Below are 19,920 nucleotides of genomic sequence, written 5' to 3'. Positions count from 1 at the left end.
CCAGGAACCATCAACACACTAACATTTTTGTCCAATAAGGCCGGATGAGAGGAAGTAACAATTGGGTTTGCAGGGTCGGATAGCCACGGATCCCGAATAATGTTCACCTTAGTCCCATTACCAATGCGACATCTTACCCCATTGCGCACCAAATCTTGAGTTTCATGAATACTGCGCCAAACAAAACTCGGGTTACCACCTAGCTCCGCCGAGAGAAAATTTCCATTCTTGTAATAACGGGCTCTAAAAATTCTACTTACCAAAGATTCCGGAAAAGATAAGAGACGCCAACCTTGCTTACTCAATAAACTAAGGTTGAAATCTCTAAGGTTTCTAAAGCCCATACCCCCTTTAGATTTGTGAATGGTAAGTTTGTCCCAACTCTTCCAATGTATGCCTTTATTGTTCTTAGTAGAGGATTGCCACCAAAATTTACACATTAGTTGTTCCATCTCCTGACAAGTCTCCACAGGTAACAGAAAGACATTCATTGCGTAACTAGGAAGGGATTGGGCCACTGTTTTGATAAGCAATTCTTTCCCAGCTTTTGATAAAAACTTCCCTTCCCAACTTTGAATTTTCTTCCTCATTCTATCTTTCAAAAACCCCAACATTGCAGTCTTATTACGGCCCAGTGTATTCGGAAGACCCAAGTATAGGCTATTTTCATTTGCTTCCTGAATCCCCATCATTGTACAAATTCGGACTTTCTCATCATGACTAGTATTCGGACTGAAAAAAAGGGAAGACTTCTGACAATTGATTTGTTGACCCGAAGCTTCTTGAAAGAGTTCCAGTAAACAAACCACATTTCTTGCTCCATCCTCTGAGGCCTGACAGTAAATGTAACTATCATCCGCAAACAGCATGTGTGATATTAAAGGAGCTCCCCTAGCCACTTTACAACCCCGAATCTTACCCCGTCTCTCAAAGTCATGTAGCAGAGCAGAAAATCCTTCAGCACACAAAAGGAACAAGTAAGGCGATAGCGGATCACCTTGTCTTAAGCCTCGTGAAGGGACAATAGGACCAACCTCATGCTCTCCTACTACAAACTTATAGGCTACCGAACTCACACACTTCAGAATTAAGCGAATACACTGATCTTGGAATCCCAACTTTTTCATCATAGCTTCCAAAAAACCCCATTCAACTCTATCGTACGCCTTGCTCATGTCCAGCTTAATTGCCATAAAGCCTTGTTTACCCTTTTGTTTGCGTTTGAGATAGTGCATTATCTCATACGAAATCAAAATGTTATCAGTAATTAGCCTCCCAGGTAAGAAAGCGCTTTGAGTTTCTGAAATAACTTGAGTGAGAATCCCTTTGAGTCTATTAGCCAAAACTTTCGATAAAATCTTGTAGATAACATTGCATAAAGCAATCGGCCTCAACTCATTCATACTTTCAGGATGGGACTTTTTCGGAATAAGCACTACATTAGTATGTATAAGGTAATCAGGAAACTCACCACAAGAAAAGAACCGCTGAACCAAAGTTGTAATGTCCTTCCCGACTATATCCCAATGTTTCTGATAAAAACCAGGATTAAAGCCATCAGGGCCTGGCGATTTATCAGGATGCATTTGAAAAAGCGCACTTCGAACTTCTTCCTCTTCCACCACCATTAACAAGTCTCGGTTTTGATCCTCAGACACACGAGGGACCACACAGTCAATTACCCTCTACCAGTTCGAACAAGATGAAGTGAACAACTCGGTGTAATATCTACTCATGACATCCGGAAGTCCACTGTCCCAGTCGACCCATAAACCATCATCATTCTTCAGCCTAACGATCTGATTACTTCTTTTTCGACTACTAGCACAAGCATGAAAATACTTAGTGTTTTGGTCCCCAGCTTGTAACCACAATTGCTTAGACCGTTGCCTCCAGAAAACTTCCTTCTTTGACAAAACTTCAGATAACTGAGCTTGAATTTCCTTGTAGCACGATACAGACACAGGATCTCTTCTCCCTTTCAAGAGCTTCATAGACTTATTGCATTGTCGAATTTGTTTATTAAAATTCCCTGTGATGTCTCTACCCCACTCAGCAAGAGCACTACTACACAAATTCAACTTGACATGTAAAGACTGAAGTGAACTATCCTCCCAATTAGCTTGTACAATCTGTCTGCACATCGGTTCACGAGACCACGCGTTCTCATAACGGAATTTTTTATGAACTTGCACCGGTTTTGACTTGGAAAGATTAACCCATATAGGACAATGATCCGACACTGTAACTTCCAAATTTTCAAGAAAAGCCGAAGGAAATAATGTTTGCCAATCATGAGAAATAAGAGCTCGATCCAACCTTACCTCGACCCATTGATCCGTACCTTTCCCTTTCTCCCAAGTGTAGGGATGACCACGAAGATCCATATCAATAAGATGGCATTCCGAAACAACATCTTGGAAGCCAGTAAGTAACCAATTCGGGTAAGGGCGGCCACCCCTCTTATCACTATGGTTCAATGTATTATTCAAGTCTCCTAACAAACACCAAGGCAAAGAAGACTCACCCGAAAGTTGTCGAATAGCTTGCCATGAATTTGGCCGAAGACTCCTTTGGGGCTCTCCATAGAATCCAGTTGCTCGAAATTGAGGATAGCCTTCAATGGTGACCTCCAAATCAATATGGTTATGACTGAAGCTTAGTAATTTACCCTCCTCCTCCTTACTCCACAACATTGCTAAGCCACCACTATGCCCCCGGGCCTCCACCACAAAACTACCTTCAAAGACCAACATCCTTTTCACCATATTAACTTTTTCAGTTTTACAAATTGTCTCACACAAAAAAATAACTTTGGGTTTCTTTTGGAAAATAATTTCCTTAAGGAATTGAACCACCCTCGGGTTCCCAAGCCCTCGGCAATTCCAGCTTAAAAGACTCATAATGGCTGGCGGGACCCAAAATGAGTACCCGCCAATAGATCGTTTTTTGGAAAAATACCATTATTTATCTCCATGCATGCATCAGAGTCCACTTGCACAAGCCCCTCCTCAATTCTAGAAGCAAGCCCACGGTCCACCACTGTTTCTTTGCCATTTTTAATAATGACATTTTCAAAAGGCCTACTTTCCACATTGATGGGCCTCTCACTTTCTTCAAGTACCAGATCTGGTCCCACCTCCTTCCCAATTAATTGTTCACTTTGACCTTCCCCATTTATACGGCGCCTCTTTAAATCAGTAGCAAAGAGATCCACTTGTGCTATTATCTCATTACTTTCCTCATTTATCTCTTTAGAAGAAATCCCTTGATTTTCTCCTTGTTTGCCTTCAACTCTAAACTGCATTCTTTCCACATTCGTATCCCCTGATTTCTCTCCACTATCTACTCCATCAATCATAATAATATCCCTTAATGGCCGATTCTGATTGATTCCACCTTCCCCATGATTCTCCGATGAACTCTGGCCGGCAAAAGAACCCATCGGCTGGCCCATGTTATCTCTAAGCCACCTAGCTCCGATTTGTTTTCCTTGCCTTCTGTCTGGAGCTTTCATAAACATCCCATAAGGTTTGGCAATTGTTTCGATCGGTTCATCAAACAACCGATGACAGAATTTTTCCGAATGTCCAATTGTACCACAAATGAAGCAAAACGTTGGCACCCGCTCGTACTTAAAGTCAGCCCAGAACCACTCCGTCTTGTTTTTATAGATACGCATTCTCCGTTTTAATGGTTTCTCTACATTGATCTGCACTCGAACTCTGAAATAGTCTCTCCAAATACCAGCAAAGTTTTTCGGACAAGAGGACACATATTTGCCAATGTACGCTCCCACCCCTTGTAACACACGGTCCGATCGAAAACCGATTTCGAGGTTATAAACTTGCACCCATATTTCCATGCTATTTAACGATTTAGTCCGAGGATTCTCCCCTCCCTGTATCCTTTCAACTAGCAGCAGACTTTTATTGAATGTCCATGGCGTTCCCTCCAAAACTCTGCCAATATCCACCTCGTGGAAGAACTGAAACAAGAACCGATTAGTCTCCAGCTCTTTGACATACATCCCTTTCCCGGGTCGCCACAAAGATGCCATTACATTCCTTAGAGAGTCAAAATCGGCCGGCCTATCAGATAGTAATTTCCCGACTAAACACCACCTCCCATCAAACTCATCAACCAACACCTCCTCCTGATCAAATAAAAGCCCCACTTCATTTTCATCTTCCACTTGTAGATCAGCCCACTGATGTCCCAAATCTTCCATAGTTCTACTACTAGACGCCATAAGATCATAAACAACCGTAATCGAAACGCACAAAAGACAAATACTAACTCTCAAACATGTCACAAGACAAGACTGCTATTTATATATTTAAAATAAATAAATAATAATCCAACATATTAAACTCATGCGGTCTTTACACTTTGAGTTTTCTTAGGCGTTATGAAGAGGCTCAATCTATTTGGATCCAACTGCTCATGTGAAGCCGACGGAAACTGTGGTTGGGCTCTCTAGTGGCTCGATTGAGACTTTGAGGTTAGGTAATTTTAATCTATTTGTGGATATGGGTATTAATGAGGACCACGATTGTATGTGTCTCGAGGCGGTGGTGATAGACCGTGACATGGTGATTTTGTGTTCATCAAGTGATCCAGTGGCAGCTTCCTTTCATCCTCATGTGGTGGAGGCAGCAACTCTCTTAAATGAGTTGATGTTGTGTCGCCGTTTGGGGTACAACTCCATTACTGTTTTCTCAGACTGTATTCATCTTGTTCAAGCTATTAATATAAGGATAAATACTAAATTGAATTTGGTATTATTATTCATGATATTTACATGTTTGTTCTTTTTTTTTTAATTTTTTTTTTATTTCATTTACTCATTATAAAAAAGCTTCAAATGGCAGTTCATTCTCTTATACGTTTAGCTTTATTCCTTAACTCTTCTCTAATTTGGTAAACTAATTACCTCCTTACCTCTAATCCTTGACTTTTGTGTATTGTCCTTTAATTTTAGTTTTTCGCCTTTTAATGAAAATTTTCTTCGGTTAAAAAAACCATGTATAAATACATGATCAATTCAATATACACATATGGATGCATGTTTTGTCGGTGCTCTCATGTTATATATATATATCAAAATTAATATAACAATAATAGCAAATTAATTACTTGCTAATTTGGTTCCACAAATTAACTATAGGCTGCCCCAATCTTTATTAATTTCCTTTGTGTAGGGTGTTTATTATTTATCTTTAATATATGATATTGGTCTTTTTATTAATTACAATTATTTCATCCCACTATTGGTCTATTGCACCGTTGACAATTTCATATCAATGAAATTTTTCTCATTTTCAAAAATAAAAAAAAAAATCTTAAATAATGAAACTAAACCTAATTTTCCCATACATAACCCCACCATCATACAGTTCTAATTTTTTTTATTTATTTTTTTTTTTTGAGAAAAGGGTAAAGTTTTATTCAACTTAAGATAAGATCATCCCTTACAATTGAAACCAAATTTGATGGAGCAGAGAACTCATCAAACATACAATCTGACATAAAACAGGATTGTCTTGCAAGACAATGAGCAGCCCTATTTGCAGATCGTTTAACAAAAGAAATAAACACATTTTGTAATTCAGATAATAACAGACGACAGTCTTGAACAATCAACCCAAACTGAGATGGCATTTGAACTGATCCGTTTATAGCCTGAACAGTGACCAATGAATCAGTTTCAACTTCCACATCAGCTATATTCATTCTCTTGATCCAACTCAAGACCTCTTTCATACCCACCGCCTCAGCAATCTCAGGAGAAACTGCACCCAATTTACTCCCACAACCCGCGTGAATGAGTCTCCCAGCCGAGTCTCTAGCTAAGAAGCCAAAGCCAAACCGAGTCTCACGTTCAAAGATTGCCCCGTCGACGTTGATCTTGAACTTAGTTAAAAATGGTTTTGTCCAATGCTCCTTACCATTCCCAATATTAACATTGAGTAATGGAAATAATCCATTTGATTGAGCATTTTGCCAATTGCCAAGATTAGTTCTAGCCGGCCGAAGAACCTCCAAAACCGTGGTTGTCTTATTACTCCAAAGCTGATCGTTACGGGCTGTCCAAATACGCCACAGGAGCATCGCAGCCTCCTCAGCCATGCCTCTGCTGCCGTGCACCAGCAGACTACAAAACCAGTCCAAAAAACCTTCCTCCCCGATACTAGCAGCTGAAGCCGATGACAAGTTCCAACACGAGTGGGCAAAAGAACAGCTGAAGAGTATATGGGAGATCGTTTCTGGTTCAAGGTTGCACATGGGGAAAGTTAAATCGACATGGACATGCTTAGAGGAAAGCTGAATTTTTGTTGGGAGGCAACCCGAGATGACACGCCAAAGCATATGTTGAACTTTGGGTGGAACATTCAGTTGCCAAATTTTTTTCCAGCAACTTTCTTCCCCAGTAGGCGGCCAATCCCCATTAGAACATTGCAACAACTTATACGCACTCCGAACCGTGTAAATACCAGATGTTTCTTTTGACCAAGACCAACAATCCTCTTCACTAGAATCACTCAATTGAATAGAAAGAATTAATGCACTGTCATGAGGAGTAAAAATATCATTGATCATCTCAACATCCCAAGCTCGTTGATCCATTTGCAGTAAGCTATCCACCATACGCCCAACAAGGCTCGGGTGGAAAGTAGTGACAAATTTGTTATCCGAAGTAGGGAGCCAAGGATCTTCCAGAATAGAAGTTGATCTACCATTTCCAATGGACCTTATAACACCTTGCTGAAGCAAATCCTTAGCCTCCAAAATACTACGCCAAATGAAACTAGGATTCGATCCCAACTCAGCTGTTAGAAAGTTACCTTTAGGAAAGTATCTTGCCTTATACACCCTTGCCACAAGCGAGTTACTATCAGTAAGCAAACGCCACCCTTGCTTTCCCAAGAATGCCAAATTATAATCTCTGAGATTCCTGAAACCCAACCCGCCAGCATCCTTATGGCAACAAAGCTTCCGCCAACTCACCCAATTAACACCTTTAGATGAATTCTTAGACTGAGATTTCCACCAAACTTAGCCATTAACCCTTCAAGGTTAGAGCATATTTCCTTAGTGAGAAGAAACACGCTCATTGCATAACTAGGAAGGGATTGGGCCACAGATTTTATCAATACTTCTTTCCCAGCTTTTGAAAGAAATCTAGTCTCCCAACTTTGCATCTTCTTAATCATTTTCTCTTTCAGATACCCCAAGATCGCATTCTTACTGCGCCCCATGGTACAAGGCAAGCCCAGATAAGTGCTATTTTCAGAAGCAGGTGCCATCCCAAGAAGCCCACAAAGCTGACCCCAAACATGCTCATCAACATTTTTGCTAAAAAAGACTGATGACTTAGCAAAGTTAATTTTTTGTCCCGAAGCTTTCTCATAAATATCCAAGAGGCGAAGAACACCAGCCCCTTCCATATCAGTTGCTTTGCAGAAAATGTAACTATCATCAGCGAACAACATGTGAGAAACAATAGGGGCATTCCTAGCCACACGACACCCCGTAAGCCATTGCCGACACACAAATAAATTGACAAGTGAAGAGAAGCCTTCGGCACAGATTAAGAACAAATAAGGTGACAACGGGTCTCCCTGGCGAATACCTCTGCTTGGAACAATCGGCCCTAGAACATGGCCCCCATGAGTGATCTTGTAAGAGACAGATGACACACAATACATTACCAAAGAAACCCATCGGCTAGAAAAGCCCATTCGAAGCATCATCTTTCCAAGGAAAATCCATTCCACTCTATCATAGGCTTTACTCATGTCCAACTTTAGTGCCATAGTACCCGACTTACCCAATGTTTTCCTCTTCAGGTAGTGCATTATCTCAAAGGATATCATCACATTATCAGAGATCAAACGCCCCTTCACAAAGGCACTTTGATTTTCGGAAATCACACACGGTAAAACTACCTTCAATCTGTTGGCTAAGACCTTCGAGATAATTTTATAGGCAACATTACAAAGGGAAATGGGTCGCAAGTCCATCATAGTCACAGGTTGTTTCTTCTTTGGAATAAGAACAATATTAGTTTCATTAAGCAAAGGAGAAAAATAACCTGTATCAAAGAAGGTTCTGACTTGCGATATTATATCATTGCCCACCACCGACCAACACTTTTGAAAGAAGCCAGGTGTCATTCCGTCAGGTTTAGGAGACTTGTCAGGATGCATTTGGAATAGAGCACGGCGCACTTCATCATCAGTAATTGGTTCCAACAACAGCCCATTTTGGTACTCAGAAATAACACTAGGGATAGTATCAGTGACCTCATTAACATCCAAAGAGGAGGAAGTGAATAAATTGTTAAAATAATCAATCATAAGACTAGATAAATTATTTTCCCAATCAATCCAAATCCCATGATCATTTTGTAACCTCTTAATGGAGTTATTTCTCTTCCTAGAGGTTGCCATAGCATGGAAATACTTAGAATTTTGATCCCCTTCCTTTAACCAGAGTTGTTTCGACCGTTGACGCCAAAACACTTCCTTTTGAATTAAAACTTCTTGAAGCCGAGCCTCAGCCTTCTTGTAATTCTCAACCGAAGCAACATCCCTACCATTCTTCCAACGACGCACCTCAGCCTCACACTCTTTTATTCGATCTTTAAAGTTCCCTGAGTAGTCTTTTCCCCAAACCAAGAGCTGTTCCCCACAATAACTAATTTTTTCCATTACAGGAGACCCCGAAAGAAGCTCCAAAGTATCCTTCACTATCTGTAAGCAAGCGGGCTCACGAAGCCAAAGGTTTTCGAACCTAAATTGTTTCTTTCCCACCCATTTCGGACCTACATCAAAAACCACTTGAATTGGACAATGGTCCGAAGTCGACACCTCCAAATTCACCAGCTTAGCAAGTGGAAAGCTTTCAATCCAGCTTTGAGAGACTAGCGCCCGATCAATACGGACCTCAATCCAATCGCTAGTGCCCCGTCCCCTCTCCCAAGTATAAGGGTAACCACCCAACTCCATATCACACAACCCACACTCTTCAAGCATATTACAAAAGCCATCAATAAGCCAATTAGGATAGGGATTACCTCCTCTCTTATCGGATTGAGAAGTGACATTATTGAGGTCACCTACAACACACCACGGCAAGGGGCTTCGTGTTTGTAACTCACGAAGTTGGTCCCATGTGTTCCTTCTGAGGTTGCGGTTAGGCTCGCCATATAAACCAGTAAGACGCCATTGAACACCATTCTCTTCTGCAATAGACACATCGATAAAATTCACCCCATACCCTATCAACTGAACATCACTATTCTGCTTCCACAGCATCGCTACACCACCACTCTTACCCCTAGCATCAACCGAGAAAACTCCCTCAAAACCCAATGCTACCCGAACCCTTTCCAACATATCAGCTTTTGACAAAGTCTCACACAAAAACACAGCTTTGGGCTTCTTTTGGATAACTAAATCCTTAATGAATTGGATAGCCCATGGGTTCCCAAGCCCATGGCAATTCCATGACAAAATACTCATAATGATTGGTGGGCCTGAACACCAAGGCCCACCTGTACACCATTTTTTGACATGACATTTGAATTATCAACCAAACCCACATCAGAGTCATCCGAAACTATAGTCCCATGCAAAGTTTCCTTACCCATACGTCTTCTTTTATTATCAATAATCAGCAATGAGTCATCATTTTGGCCAGCCAATTGCATTTGTTCATTATGATTTTTACCAAAATTATCATTGGTATCAATCCCTTGATTCTCTCCAACAACCAGCCCTTGATTCTCTCCACTTTCCTTGCCTGCAAATTCTCCATTCGATCGCACCATATCAACAGAATTAATGTCCATGTCGCCACTGGTATTCCGGTGCCGTTCTCCTCCGCTAGCCACTCCTCCTTCCTCCTCACGACTGGACCGAAGCCATTGAGCCCCAATGAGATAATTTTTCCTCCTTGTGGTAGCTTTCATCCACTCTCCATATGGCTTAATATTCGGATCAAAGTGAGGGTCGAAACGTCTGGGGCAAAACCGATCACTGTGGCCAATAAATCCACAGAAAAAGCAAAAAGTAGGGACGTATTCGTACTTGAAATTAGTCCAAATCCATGTTCCATCTTGCTTGATCAACTTCATCCGCCGCTTCAAAGGTTTATTAATGTCGATTGTAACCCGGACACGAAGGTAATCACGCCATGTGCCGATAAAATTCTTAGCATCAGATTTGATAAACGTACCCACATAATTCCCCGCATTCTTAACCACCAATTCCGACATAAAACCGTACTTAAGATCATGCAACTGAACCCACATATCTAACTCATGCAACGAGACCACCCTAGGATCCTCTCCTCGTTTCAACCGATGGAACACAAGCGGCATGCGATTAAACGTCCAAGGACTCCCATCGATAATTGCTTGGATATCAATTTCATGGTAGAACTGGAAGAGATATCGGTTAGTGTCCAATTCCTTGATATAAACTCCCTTCCCAGGCTGCCACAGTGAAGCCAAAGTATGGCGCATAGCATCAAAATCGAATGTCCGATTGGTAAGGAATTTACCAACCAAACACCAACGATCATCAAAAGCTTGAACCTCTTCGGATTGATCCTCAGCAATCAAAACACCCTCGTCCTCGCCTTCGATATTCAACTGAGCATATTGATCCATCCAATCGGCACCTTGGTGACTACTCGAAGCCATACTAGCCAATCCCAAAATACAGAAGAAAAAAGACAAAGAAAACTTTCAAAACATGTCAAAAGACAAGACTTAGAGCATTGAAGAATCCCGTCCCATAGATTTTTATCATACAGTTCTAATTAAATTGTAATATATGAAAAATATATTAATTCTGAACTACCCCACCATATGCACCTTATTACACAATTAATTAAACCATCTTCCTAACTTCTACTACGTACACTGTTAGTAATTAATCTCCATTAATAAACATTAAACATTAAACCCTAAATATTATACATACATACTCCTATATATATATAATGGTAATTCTTGTGTATATATATAGATCACTGTTTATATATACAATGGCCGTTGTATTATTATTACTACTTCTTCTTTCCCTTGTTGTTAACCTTCCCACAGCCGTAGTCTCAGTTGGAAATTTCAGCCAAGATTTTGATCTAACGGTGGGAGACAACCGAGCTCAGATATCGGACGGTGGTGATCTTCTAACATTGTCTCTTGACAAAATCTCAGGCTCCGGTTTCCAGTCAAAAAAACAGTATCTTTTTGGTAACATTAATATGCAACTCAAACTTGTTCCTGGTAACTCTTCTGGAACAGTCATTACCTATTATGTAAGTATATATTAATTAATTACTTAATTAATTTTTATACATATATTTTTTTATTTTATTAATATATATGTGTATATGTGTGTGTATAGCTTTCTTCTCATTCGAATGAGTCATCGACATTATTATGGGATGAAATTGACTTTGCATTTGTGGGAAATAAGAGTGGTCAACCTTATGTTGTACATACTAATGTGTTGACTAAAGGCAAAGGTGAAAAAGAGCAACAATTCTACCTTTGGTTTGACCCAACTTTGGATTTTCATAACTATTCTATTTTTTGGAACCCCTTTCGAATTATGTAAGTACTACCCTAAACTCAATTATACATATTACTAATTTTTTGAATTTAAGAAATATAAAGATAAAGAGGAATGAATAAATTATAGAAGAGTAATATATATCTATATATATATATATCATGATCTTAATTATCATTCATTACAAGAGATATATATATACTTATTTTTGTTTAATATTGCATGCTAATATATAAATTGTCTTCCTATCTATATGTAATTGAATGTGTATTAAACAATAATAATAACTATACTCTACTACTCAATACGTACACTTTATTCTATTGATTGATCACTTTTAATGAAGAAATGAGATAGGGATATCTCTAATTTTATGAGATTTGTAATTAATTGTATTTTTTATATGATTGTAACTATTAATTAACTATATAAAAATTTTGGCTAAATAAATTATTTATTTTTTTTAAGAAAAACTAATGATGTATTATTAGTTAAAATTATAATGTAAATCATTATATAACAAAAATCATAATATTTTCACACATCGAAAAAGATCCAGCAGAGTCCAGACCAGGGCCGGCCCTGAAATGTAGTGGGCTATAGGGTAAAAATTATTTTTTGGGCCCTTATTTAGAAAAAAAATGGTATTTTTCAAAATCAGCAAAAAAAATTGTGTAATTTTAAAAGGGCAAAATTTTTTTTTGGTCCCTGGACTAGGTGGGCCCTAGGCACAGGCCTAACCCGCCTATGCCAGGGCCGGCCCTGGTCCAGACCCACACCCAAAAAACTTAAATTCCGAATCAAACTCATTATATGCTTTTTCATTAAGAACTATTTCATAAATATATTTTTAAAATAATAAAAAATTTACAAAAAATACTAATTTACAGTTTTTTAACATCTTTTGCAGATTATTTTCTCAACAAAATATAAATGGATATTTTGCAAACCTTCCTTTTAAATATTGGGATGTACTTAGTAGAGTGGAAACATAATTTCTCAAAAAAAAAAAAAAATTGTGAAAAAAATGCTTATGTAGTTAATGAAAGAGAATTGCTAAAAGATATTATTGGTACTTAGCATCTTTCTCGGTGTCCTATTGCAGTTAGTATAATTAAGTATCAGATCTCGTACAATTTTAAAATATATCGCCAACTAATCATAAAGTCTCAATTGTCTAATCAGATTTGCAGTGGATGATTCCCCAATTCGAGTGTTCAAAAACTTATCATCAATGGGAATCGCATACCCATATACTCAGCCAATGACATTATACTCAACCCTAACCACCTTCAACGACTTAGTTACCGGCTTCAGCGGCGGCGGCGGCTTCCTCCAAACAGACTGGAGCCAAGCTCCATTCAACGCCTCATACCGAAACTTCGATGACTTACAGTCATGTGTTTGGAATAATAACTCTACTTCTTCTTCTTCTTGCAATAACAACAATGCCACGTCATCACCACCACCATGGCTTTCTGATCAGCTTGACTCAGCCACCCAAGAACGGCTTAGATGGATTCAGAATAATTATATGATTTATAATTACTGTTATGACCTTCAACGGTTTCCTGATGGTCTACCACCTGAATGCGACGTCGTTTAAGTTAATGATTTGTAATTTCATTATATTTATTATTACAAAAGAAAAAAAATATTATAAATGTGTTTTAAATGCTTTCACGTTCTACAAAAATATAGAATGAAAAAAAAAATATATATAATTATTTGAATTGATGGATTTTTATAGTATTAATGGATTAAATTAGTTCCATGGAAATTAATTATAAAAAATGTTATGTTTATAAATAATTTGCAACGAAATAATATTATAATTTTGATGGAAAAAATGGTAACACATGTAAAAATGGCAATGGACCTAAGACACAAAGATGGGCATGTAATCACTTCAAATTTTGAATATTTTGGGGTTTGTACCTAAATTTAGTGGTTTGCTTGTTAGGAAATTTGTATGTTGTCTCTATTGACTAGAGTACTATATTTCTAACATTATACGTATTTTTGTGTTCCTTTTTCCGTCATCCCCAAAATCATTAAACATAGATAACCTAATTTTTAGATAAAATATAGGATCATATATCCTTTTTGTAAATATTACATTAATTTTGACACAAAGAAAATATTTAAACTTAAACATGATACAGCATAATTTTACAATTTGACAGAAATGCTCAAAAGCACAAAATGTTAAAAAGTGCAATAACTTAATAACAATAAATAGTTATTAATAATTGTAATTTAAAATGATAATAAATATTTAAATTCTATTTTTATTATATGATTGTATACAGTATTGCCATCAAAATTAAATTTAATACTAGTAGCACTTTTTATAAAAGCCTGAATAAATGACTAGATATTACAACCTTTCAAACCAAATCAAATCCTCTTATTTAATATTCTTAGGCATTATATGATCAATTTTATATTTAACCTGACAAAATGTACAATTGAATTCTTCATTGTCACTTTTTGATTCCAAAAAACTTGATTACGATTCCTCTAGAGAGCATATATAAACCAAACTCACCATTGTTGTAGCCCACACTTGCCTTCGAAGCTTGCTCATTCTCGACTTCTCAATCTTTCTAGCTAAAGAATATAAGAAAATTAGCACCTTGCACCCTCCAATTCAACCATTGCTTCAGATCTTTAAGCCAATTGGTACTCATGCAACAACGACAGAGCAGATGATGAATTGTCTCATTAGTAGATCCACATATGCAACAAGTCTTTATCTTGACTAATGCTATATCTAAGTAGTCTCTTTTGTATGCAATCTATTCAATACATCTAGCAAAGCAATAAAACTATGTTTAGGAATATTCAACCTGCTCTAAATAGCCCTCTGCAATCTTAATCTTTGAGATTAACGCTTTATATACTTGAGCTATTTGATAACCTGTCATTGGATGATGAAGGTGACACGAGCTTCTCAATTTATTTTTAACAGCTACAATTTATCTCCAGTACCAACTATTATTGGTTGGAGTTTCATAATTCCATTAATCTTTATCACTCAAGTACACACTATATTATGAAGTCGCTTCACTCACAAATTATCTTGCTTGGTAGCATTAGCCAGACATATTTCTCAATAGCAACAACATTCCATTGAATTTTTCTTCTAAATCTCAATTCTCCTTCACTTTTTTGGTTTGCAAATCTCACTCCAAGACAAGACATGCACTACAAGAAATGTTCCCTTTACTAGTACAGTTCGCTACTCCATTGGTAAAAGTAACTTTTACCAGCACATTCTGCAAACTGCGCTGACAAAAAGGTCAAAGTTTTACCAGCGCACATTTGCGGTGGCTAAAATCTAAATTTTACGCACTGGGAAAAGTAATTTTTGCTAGTGCTTTTCATTTTGTGCTGACAAAAATTTTAATACCAACGTTGATTTGCCAACTTTTTTTGTCAACACATCAAAAATAAATTCTATTTTACTAGCTAAATACCAAACTTTTGCCAGCACAAAAATATACTGACAAAAGTGATATTTCTTATAGTGATGGACCATCATAATTAGTCACCCCTTTCCATAAAAGAAAAACACAATACAACGCATTCACTTTATGAAGTACTTTCTTGGCTAAAATTATTATTTGAGCCCAATAAACATGTATGGTGATTGGGGCCGAGTTGATTAATATCATTCTCCCAGCATAGGAGAGATGTCAATTACTCCACGCCCTAATTCTTTGCATCATTTATTCTATTATAATCTCATTTTTAGAAACTGACAATCGCGTGGAATTAATGGGAATTCTCAAGTGTCTAAGAATCTTAACCTCTTCATCCTACTTACCACGACAATAAATGGATGATTTAGCTGCACTTGAAAATAAACCCGAGGTTTGAGAAAAGAGTTTGTGCCCTTCATCCTACTCACCATATGATTGAATAGTAAAACACCGTCCGTAAAGCAAAGATGATTAAATTTAATATCGATGCACCGTTCATGAAATTTAAACTCATTTTGTTACCCACTTTACCCATTATTCTTGACAAATATTCCCAAGAACAAAAAGCAAAGCAAAGGCGACATATTGGATCTCCTAATTGCTACAAAGAAACCATACATGACACCATTGAACATAAGACTAAATTGAGGCATTCCAATGCAAGTCATTACCACTTGAATAAACTCTTTAGGAAAGGCAAGTAATTGAAACATTAAAAGCACATAAGAGTTTAGTAGTTAGCTTCACTAATTGTAAGAAAAATGTGAAAATGTGGAACACTAATCGAACTTGTATAAAAATACAAGTCGGTCTATTTAAGAAAAACAGATTGACTCGAACAAAACACAACACAGAAAATTTCAAATCTACATGCCTACCTTATAAAATGCTGGTTGGACCCCTATAGCAGGCAAGTATTTAAACCCATTTATTAATTTTGAGAAAACAAACATATCTATAATAAGAGTAAAGGTGAAGCCATGCAATGCAATGCAAATTCCAATCACAAAATCCATGCCCAAATCTTGTCGGTTCTCTCATATACATCCTAATAGGCCCAACAACACTCTTTCACCAAATAGCCCCACCACCCCACAAAACATAAAAATACACTATATCTTAATTACACATTACCAAAAAAAAAAAGATATTTTCACTCATTAAAATGCCTTACACATTTTATATCTCTATATATAATATGACAGTAAGCACTTGCTAGCTGGAACCTGTAAGAAAGGCAATAGAATAAGCCTAATATTCTCATAAAAGTTCAAACTTTTAATAAAGACAAGACTAGACAATTATATATCTATATTGAGAGTTTCACAGTAGCAGACTCACCCCACCAAACACTAACCAAAACCGTGTCTAGACTCCACTCCTGAATTTGGTTAATGCTATTTTGACTTGGCATAAAATGTTGCTACTTTCCTAGGCCCATAAAATTAGATATAATAAATTATTATTAACAACTGGCTACAGCTTCACACACTTGGAGAACAAGAAGGTGAGTGAGAATACTATAAACACACACACACCTTCCTTAGCTACTTCCTCTTAAATTACTAAACCAAACTATAAATACCACCCAACTTCTTATATTTTTAAAACATTCAATTTCACTACTTCTTCCCTCTCTCTTTCTTTCTCTTTAAGTTTGATATTCAAGTCCCCATAAGAAAAAAAAAATGGTTTCTTTTTCTTTTTCAGAAAGTTCTTTTGTGGTGTTTCTGGTGTTTTGCATGGTTGTTGTTAATGTCTCAGCTGGTGATTTGAACCAAGATTTTAAGATTACATGGGGTGATGGCAGAGCTAATATTGTCAACAATGGAGAGCTTCTTACTCTGTTGCTTGATAAAGGTTCAGGCTCTGGATTTGAGTCAAAGAATGAGTATTTGTTTGGCCAAATTGATATGCAAATCAAGCTTGTTGCTGGAAACTCTGCTGGTACTGTCACTGCCTATTATGTAAGCAAAACTCTAATAACCTACACAATCTTCAACTTAATCATTCATAGAGATTTTGTTCTTATTATGTTTTTTGTGTGAATTTTCAGTTGTCGTCAAAAGGGTCAACTTGGGATGAGATTGACTTTGAGTTCTTGGGGAATCTGAGTGGTGATCCTTACATTCTTCACACCAATGTGTTCAGCCAAGGCAAAGGCAACAGAGAACAACAGTTCTACTTATGGTTTGACCCAACTGCTGATTTCCACACATACTCCATTCTTTGGAACCCTCAGCACATTGTGTAAGTACCCTTTTAACTATGTATACTTCTCATAATCTCAAGTCAATCTTGATACTAATAGAAACTTTTACTCTGTTTTCAGTTTCTCAGTGGATGGTACTCCAATTAGAAAGTTCAAGAACTTGGAATCAAAGGGTGTGCCATACCCAAAGAACCAGCCAATGAGAATCCACTCAAGCCTTTGGAATGCTGATGATTGGGCCACAAGAGGTGGTTTGGTGAAGACTGATTGGAGTAAGGCTCCCTTCACAGCCTCATACAGAAACTTCAAAGCCAATGCTTGTGTTATGAACTCTGGCTCATCTTCTTGTGCTTCATCAAACTCTCAAGCTAATTCAAATTCATGGCTCAACCAAGAGTTGGACTCAGCTGGTGAACAAAAGCTGAAATGGGTTCAGAAGAATTACTTGATCTACAATTACTGCACTGATTCTAAGAGATTTCCTCAAGGTTTCCCACTAGAATGCACAGTGGTCTAAGAATTGAGTTATGAGGTTTTATCTGTGTGTGTTAAGGATTTTGATGTAAAGTATTAGGTTAATTATTTCATTTGTTATATTTAGATATAATATTCTTTATTTGTTTTAAATTATGTACCACAAATTCTATCAGACAATGAAATTATTTTATTATACAATTAATTAAATGATCAGCTTCCAAAACACAAGCATATGACATCATTAAAAATATTATATAACTTCAAATACCAAAACTAATTATCTATTACTAATTTTTTATTTAAAGGTAGCTTTATAATTAAATCAAATCTATTTGTTTTTTGACTTATGGTAGTGACCCCTTTTAGAAGAGAAAATCTAATAAGAGGACAGTATAGAATAAACAAATCTTCTAAAAAATAGGATTAGCTAATAATTATAATAATAATAGAATAATTGATACACTCTCAAATTATTATTATATAAGTTATATATATAAATTAGTCAATGTTAATTTATGTGGATAAGATTAATTTATTTAATGTTAATGAAGTAGCTCAAAAGTCTACGTTTACCCTATGCATGTATGTAATTCACTAAATAAAACAATTAATTAAATAGCATTGTTATTAGACACTAGTGGTGACTAGCATCTTTTAGACGTGTCACTTTGCGATTAGTTAGCGATATTCTCTAAAATCTATTAAATTATATGGACTCGATACTTAATTACACTAATATCGATAATGATACATAAAAGAATGTTGGACATTATTGGTACTTTTTAGCATTTCTCTTAATACTCAATATTACAATATTGTTATTAGTAATCACTGTGGTGCTTAGCACGTCTTACGATTAGTTAACAATAGTTTCTAATAATTATTATCTATGAGATTTGATATTTTAATTGTACCAATAATAATATGATGTTAAGAAGTGTGTTAGACACTATTAATAGTATCTTTTAACATTTTTCATATTAAAATAAATAAGTTAATATGTAATCATAGACATAACCTAAAAACACTAATATTACTTATCTATTCTATTCTTTATAACACCTCACCAAATTATATTTTTATTTACTTCATTTAAATAATATTGATTCTTTAAAGAAAATAATTAAAAAAATAAATAAATATACAAATATTAGTGGGAAAGAGAAATAAAAAGAGGACAAAAAGAAAATAATTTTTTTAAAAAATGTATAAAAAAGCATATTTGCTTCGCTAAGGCATTTCAAGCATATCATGGGGAATGGTTTTGGAACTTTTGGCTATATAATTTTAGTATTGTTATTGGTCACTACTAATAATTAATATTTTTTATAAGTAATATTTTAAGATTGATTAATAATATTTTTTTAAAATTATATGAAACTCAATACTCAATTACATTAATAACAGTATAATATTAAAAAAAAATATTAAACACCAATAATTTTTTTTAGTAATTCTCTTAATTTTAAGATTGAGCTATTATACCGCAACTCATGCGGATGCTCTAATAATTTCAGATAAGTCTTAAGTTCGAAAAAGTAAAAATAAATAAATAAATAAATGTGACCATTATTAATTTAAAATTAATGAAACAAATATTAGTATGTATGGTAAGAGGGTGTCATGAATACTATTTAGGAAACTATCAATAACATTAAATGTTCTTAGAGGAACTTCCTTTTTAAGGGAAATTTTCATAATTACTTTTTTTTTTTTTATAATTCTTCAATTTAAAATTTTTATTTACAAAAATATATTTATAAAATTTTAAAATTATAATTTCAGTAAAAAAAATTTAAAATTATAAAAACACACATTGCTCAACAAAATAAAAAAAAAAAAAAGTAACAAAACATCACAACAACTATAAATCAGTTATAAATAAATTATAAAACAATAAAAAAATATTTTATTATTTTTATCAAAAAAAATATTTTTAGAAACAAATAAATTTAAAGCGAAAAAAAAAAATCATGCTGCAATTGTTTTTTAAATTTTAGTGAATTTTTCTTTTTTTAATCCCCAATTTCATAATTTGTCGGTGTTATAGTACGTAACATAATGGATAATAATACAGCCACGTGTAATAAACAACCGACATTTAGCTAAGTAATAAAAAATTATTTACATACTTTTTTATAATAATTATTTA

General features: G+C 35.8%; 3 protein-coding genes across 3 annotated transcripts; 2 read left to right on the top strand and 1 right to left on the bottom strand.

Moving 5' to 3' along the window:
- Positions 1-2,899: 2,899 nt before the first annotated feature.
- Positions 2,900-4,252, bottom strand: LOC133039091 (uncharacterized). Its single transcript, XM_061117891.1, has one exon. It carries the CDS (start codon positions 4,250-4,252, stop codon positions 2,900-2,902), a length of 1,353 nt encoding a protein of 450 aa, XP_060973874.1.
- Positions 4,253-10,824: 6,572 nt separating this feature from the next.
- On the top strand, positions 10,825-13,385 carry LOC115724799 (xyloglucan endotransglucosylase/hydrolase protein 22). The gene is made up of 3 exons (XM_030654149.2): positions 10,825-11,334; positions 11,424-11,632; positions 12,777-13,385. Exons 1-3 carry the CDS (start codon positions 11,017-11,019, stop codon positions 13,195-13,197), a joined length of 948 nt encoding a protein of 315 aa, XP_030510009.2. The 5' UTR covers positions 10,825-11,016; the 3' UTR covers positions 13,198-13,385.
- Positions 13,386-16,612: 3,227 nt separating this feature from the next.
- On the top strand, positions 16,613-17,966 carry LOC115724653 (probable xyloglucan endotransglucosylase/hydrolase protein 23). Its single transcript, XM_030653992.2, has 3 exons — positions 16,613-17,046; positions 17,136-17,329; positions 17,412-17,966. The coding sequence occupies exons 1-3, from the start codon at positions 16,768-16,770 to the stop codon at positions 17,806-17,808; spliced, it is 870 nt and encodes a 289-aa protein (XP_030509852.2). The 5' UTR covers positions 16,613-16,767; the 3' UTR covers positions 17,809-17,966.
- The last annotated feature ends 1,954 nt before the right edge of the window (positions 17,967-19,920 follow it).

This window comes from Cannabis sativa, chromosome 6 (genome assembly GCF_029168945.1).
Source record: "Cannabis sativa cultivar Pink pepper isolate KNU-18-1 chromosome 6, ASM2916894v1, whole genome shotgun sequence".
Classification (NCBI taxonomy): Eukaryota; Viridiplantae; Streptophyta; class Magnoliopsida; order Rosales; family Cannabaceae; genus Cannabis; species Cannabis sativa.
Note: the sequence above shows the minus strand (reverse complement) of the source record. Positions and strands in the feature narration are given on the sequence as shown.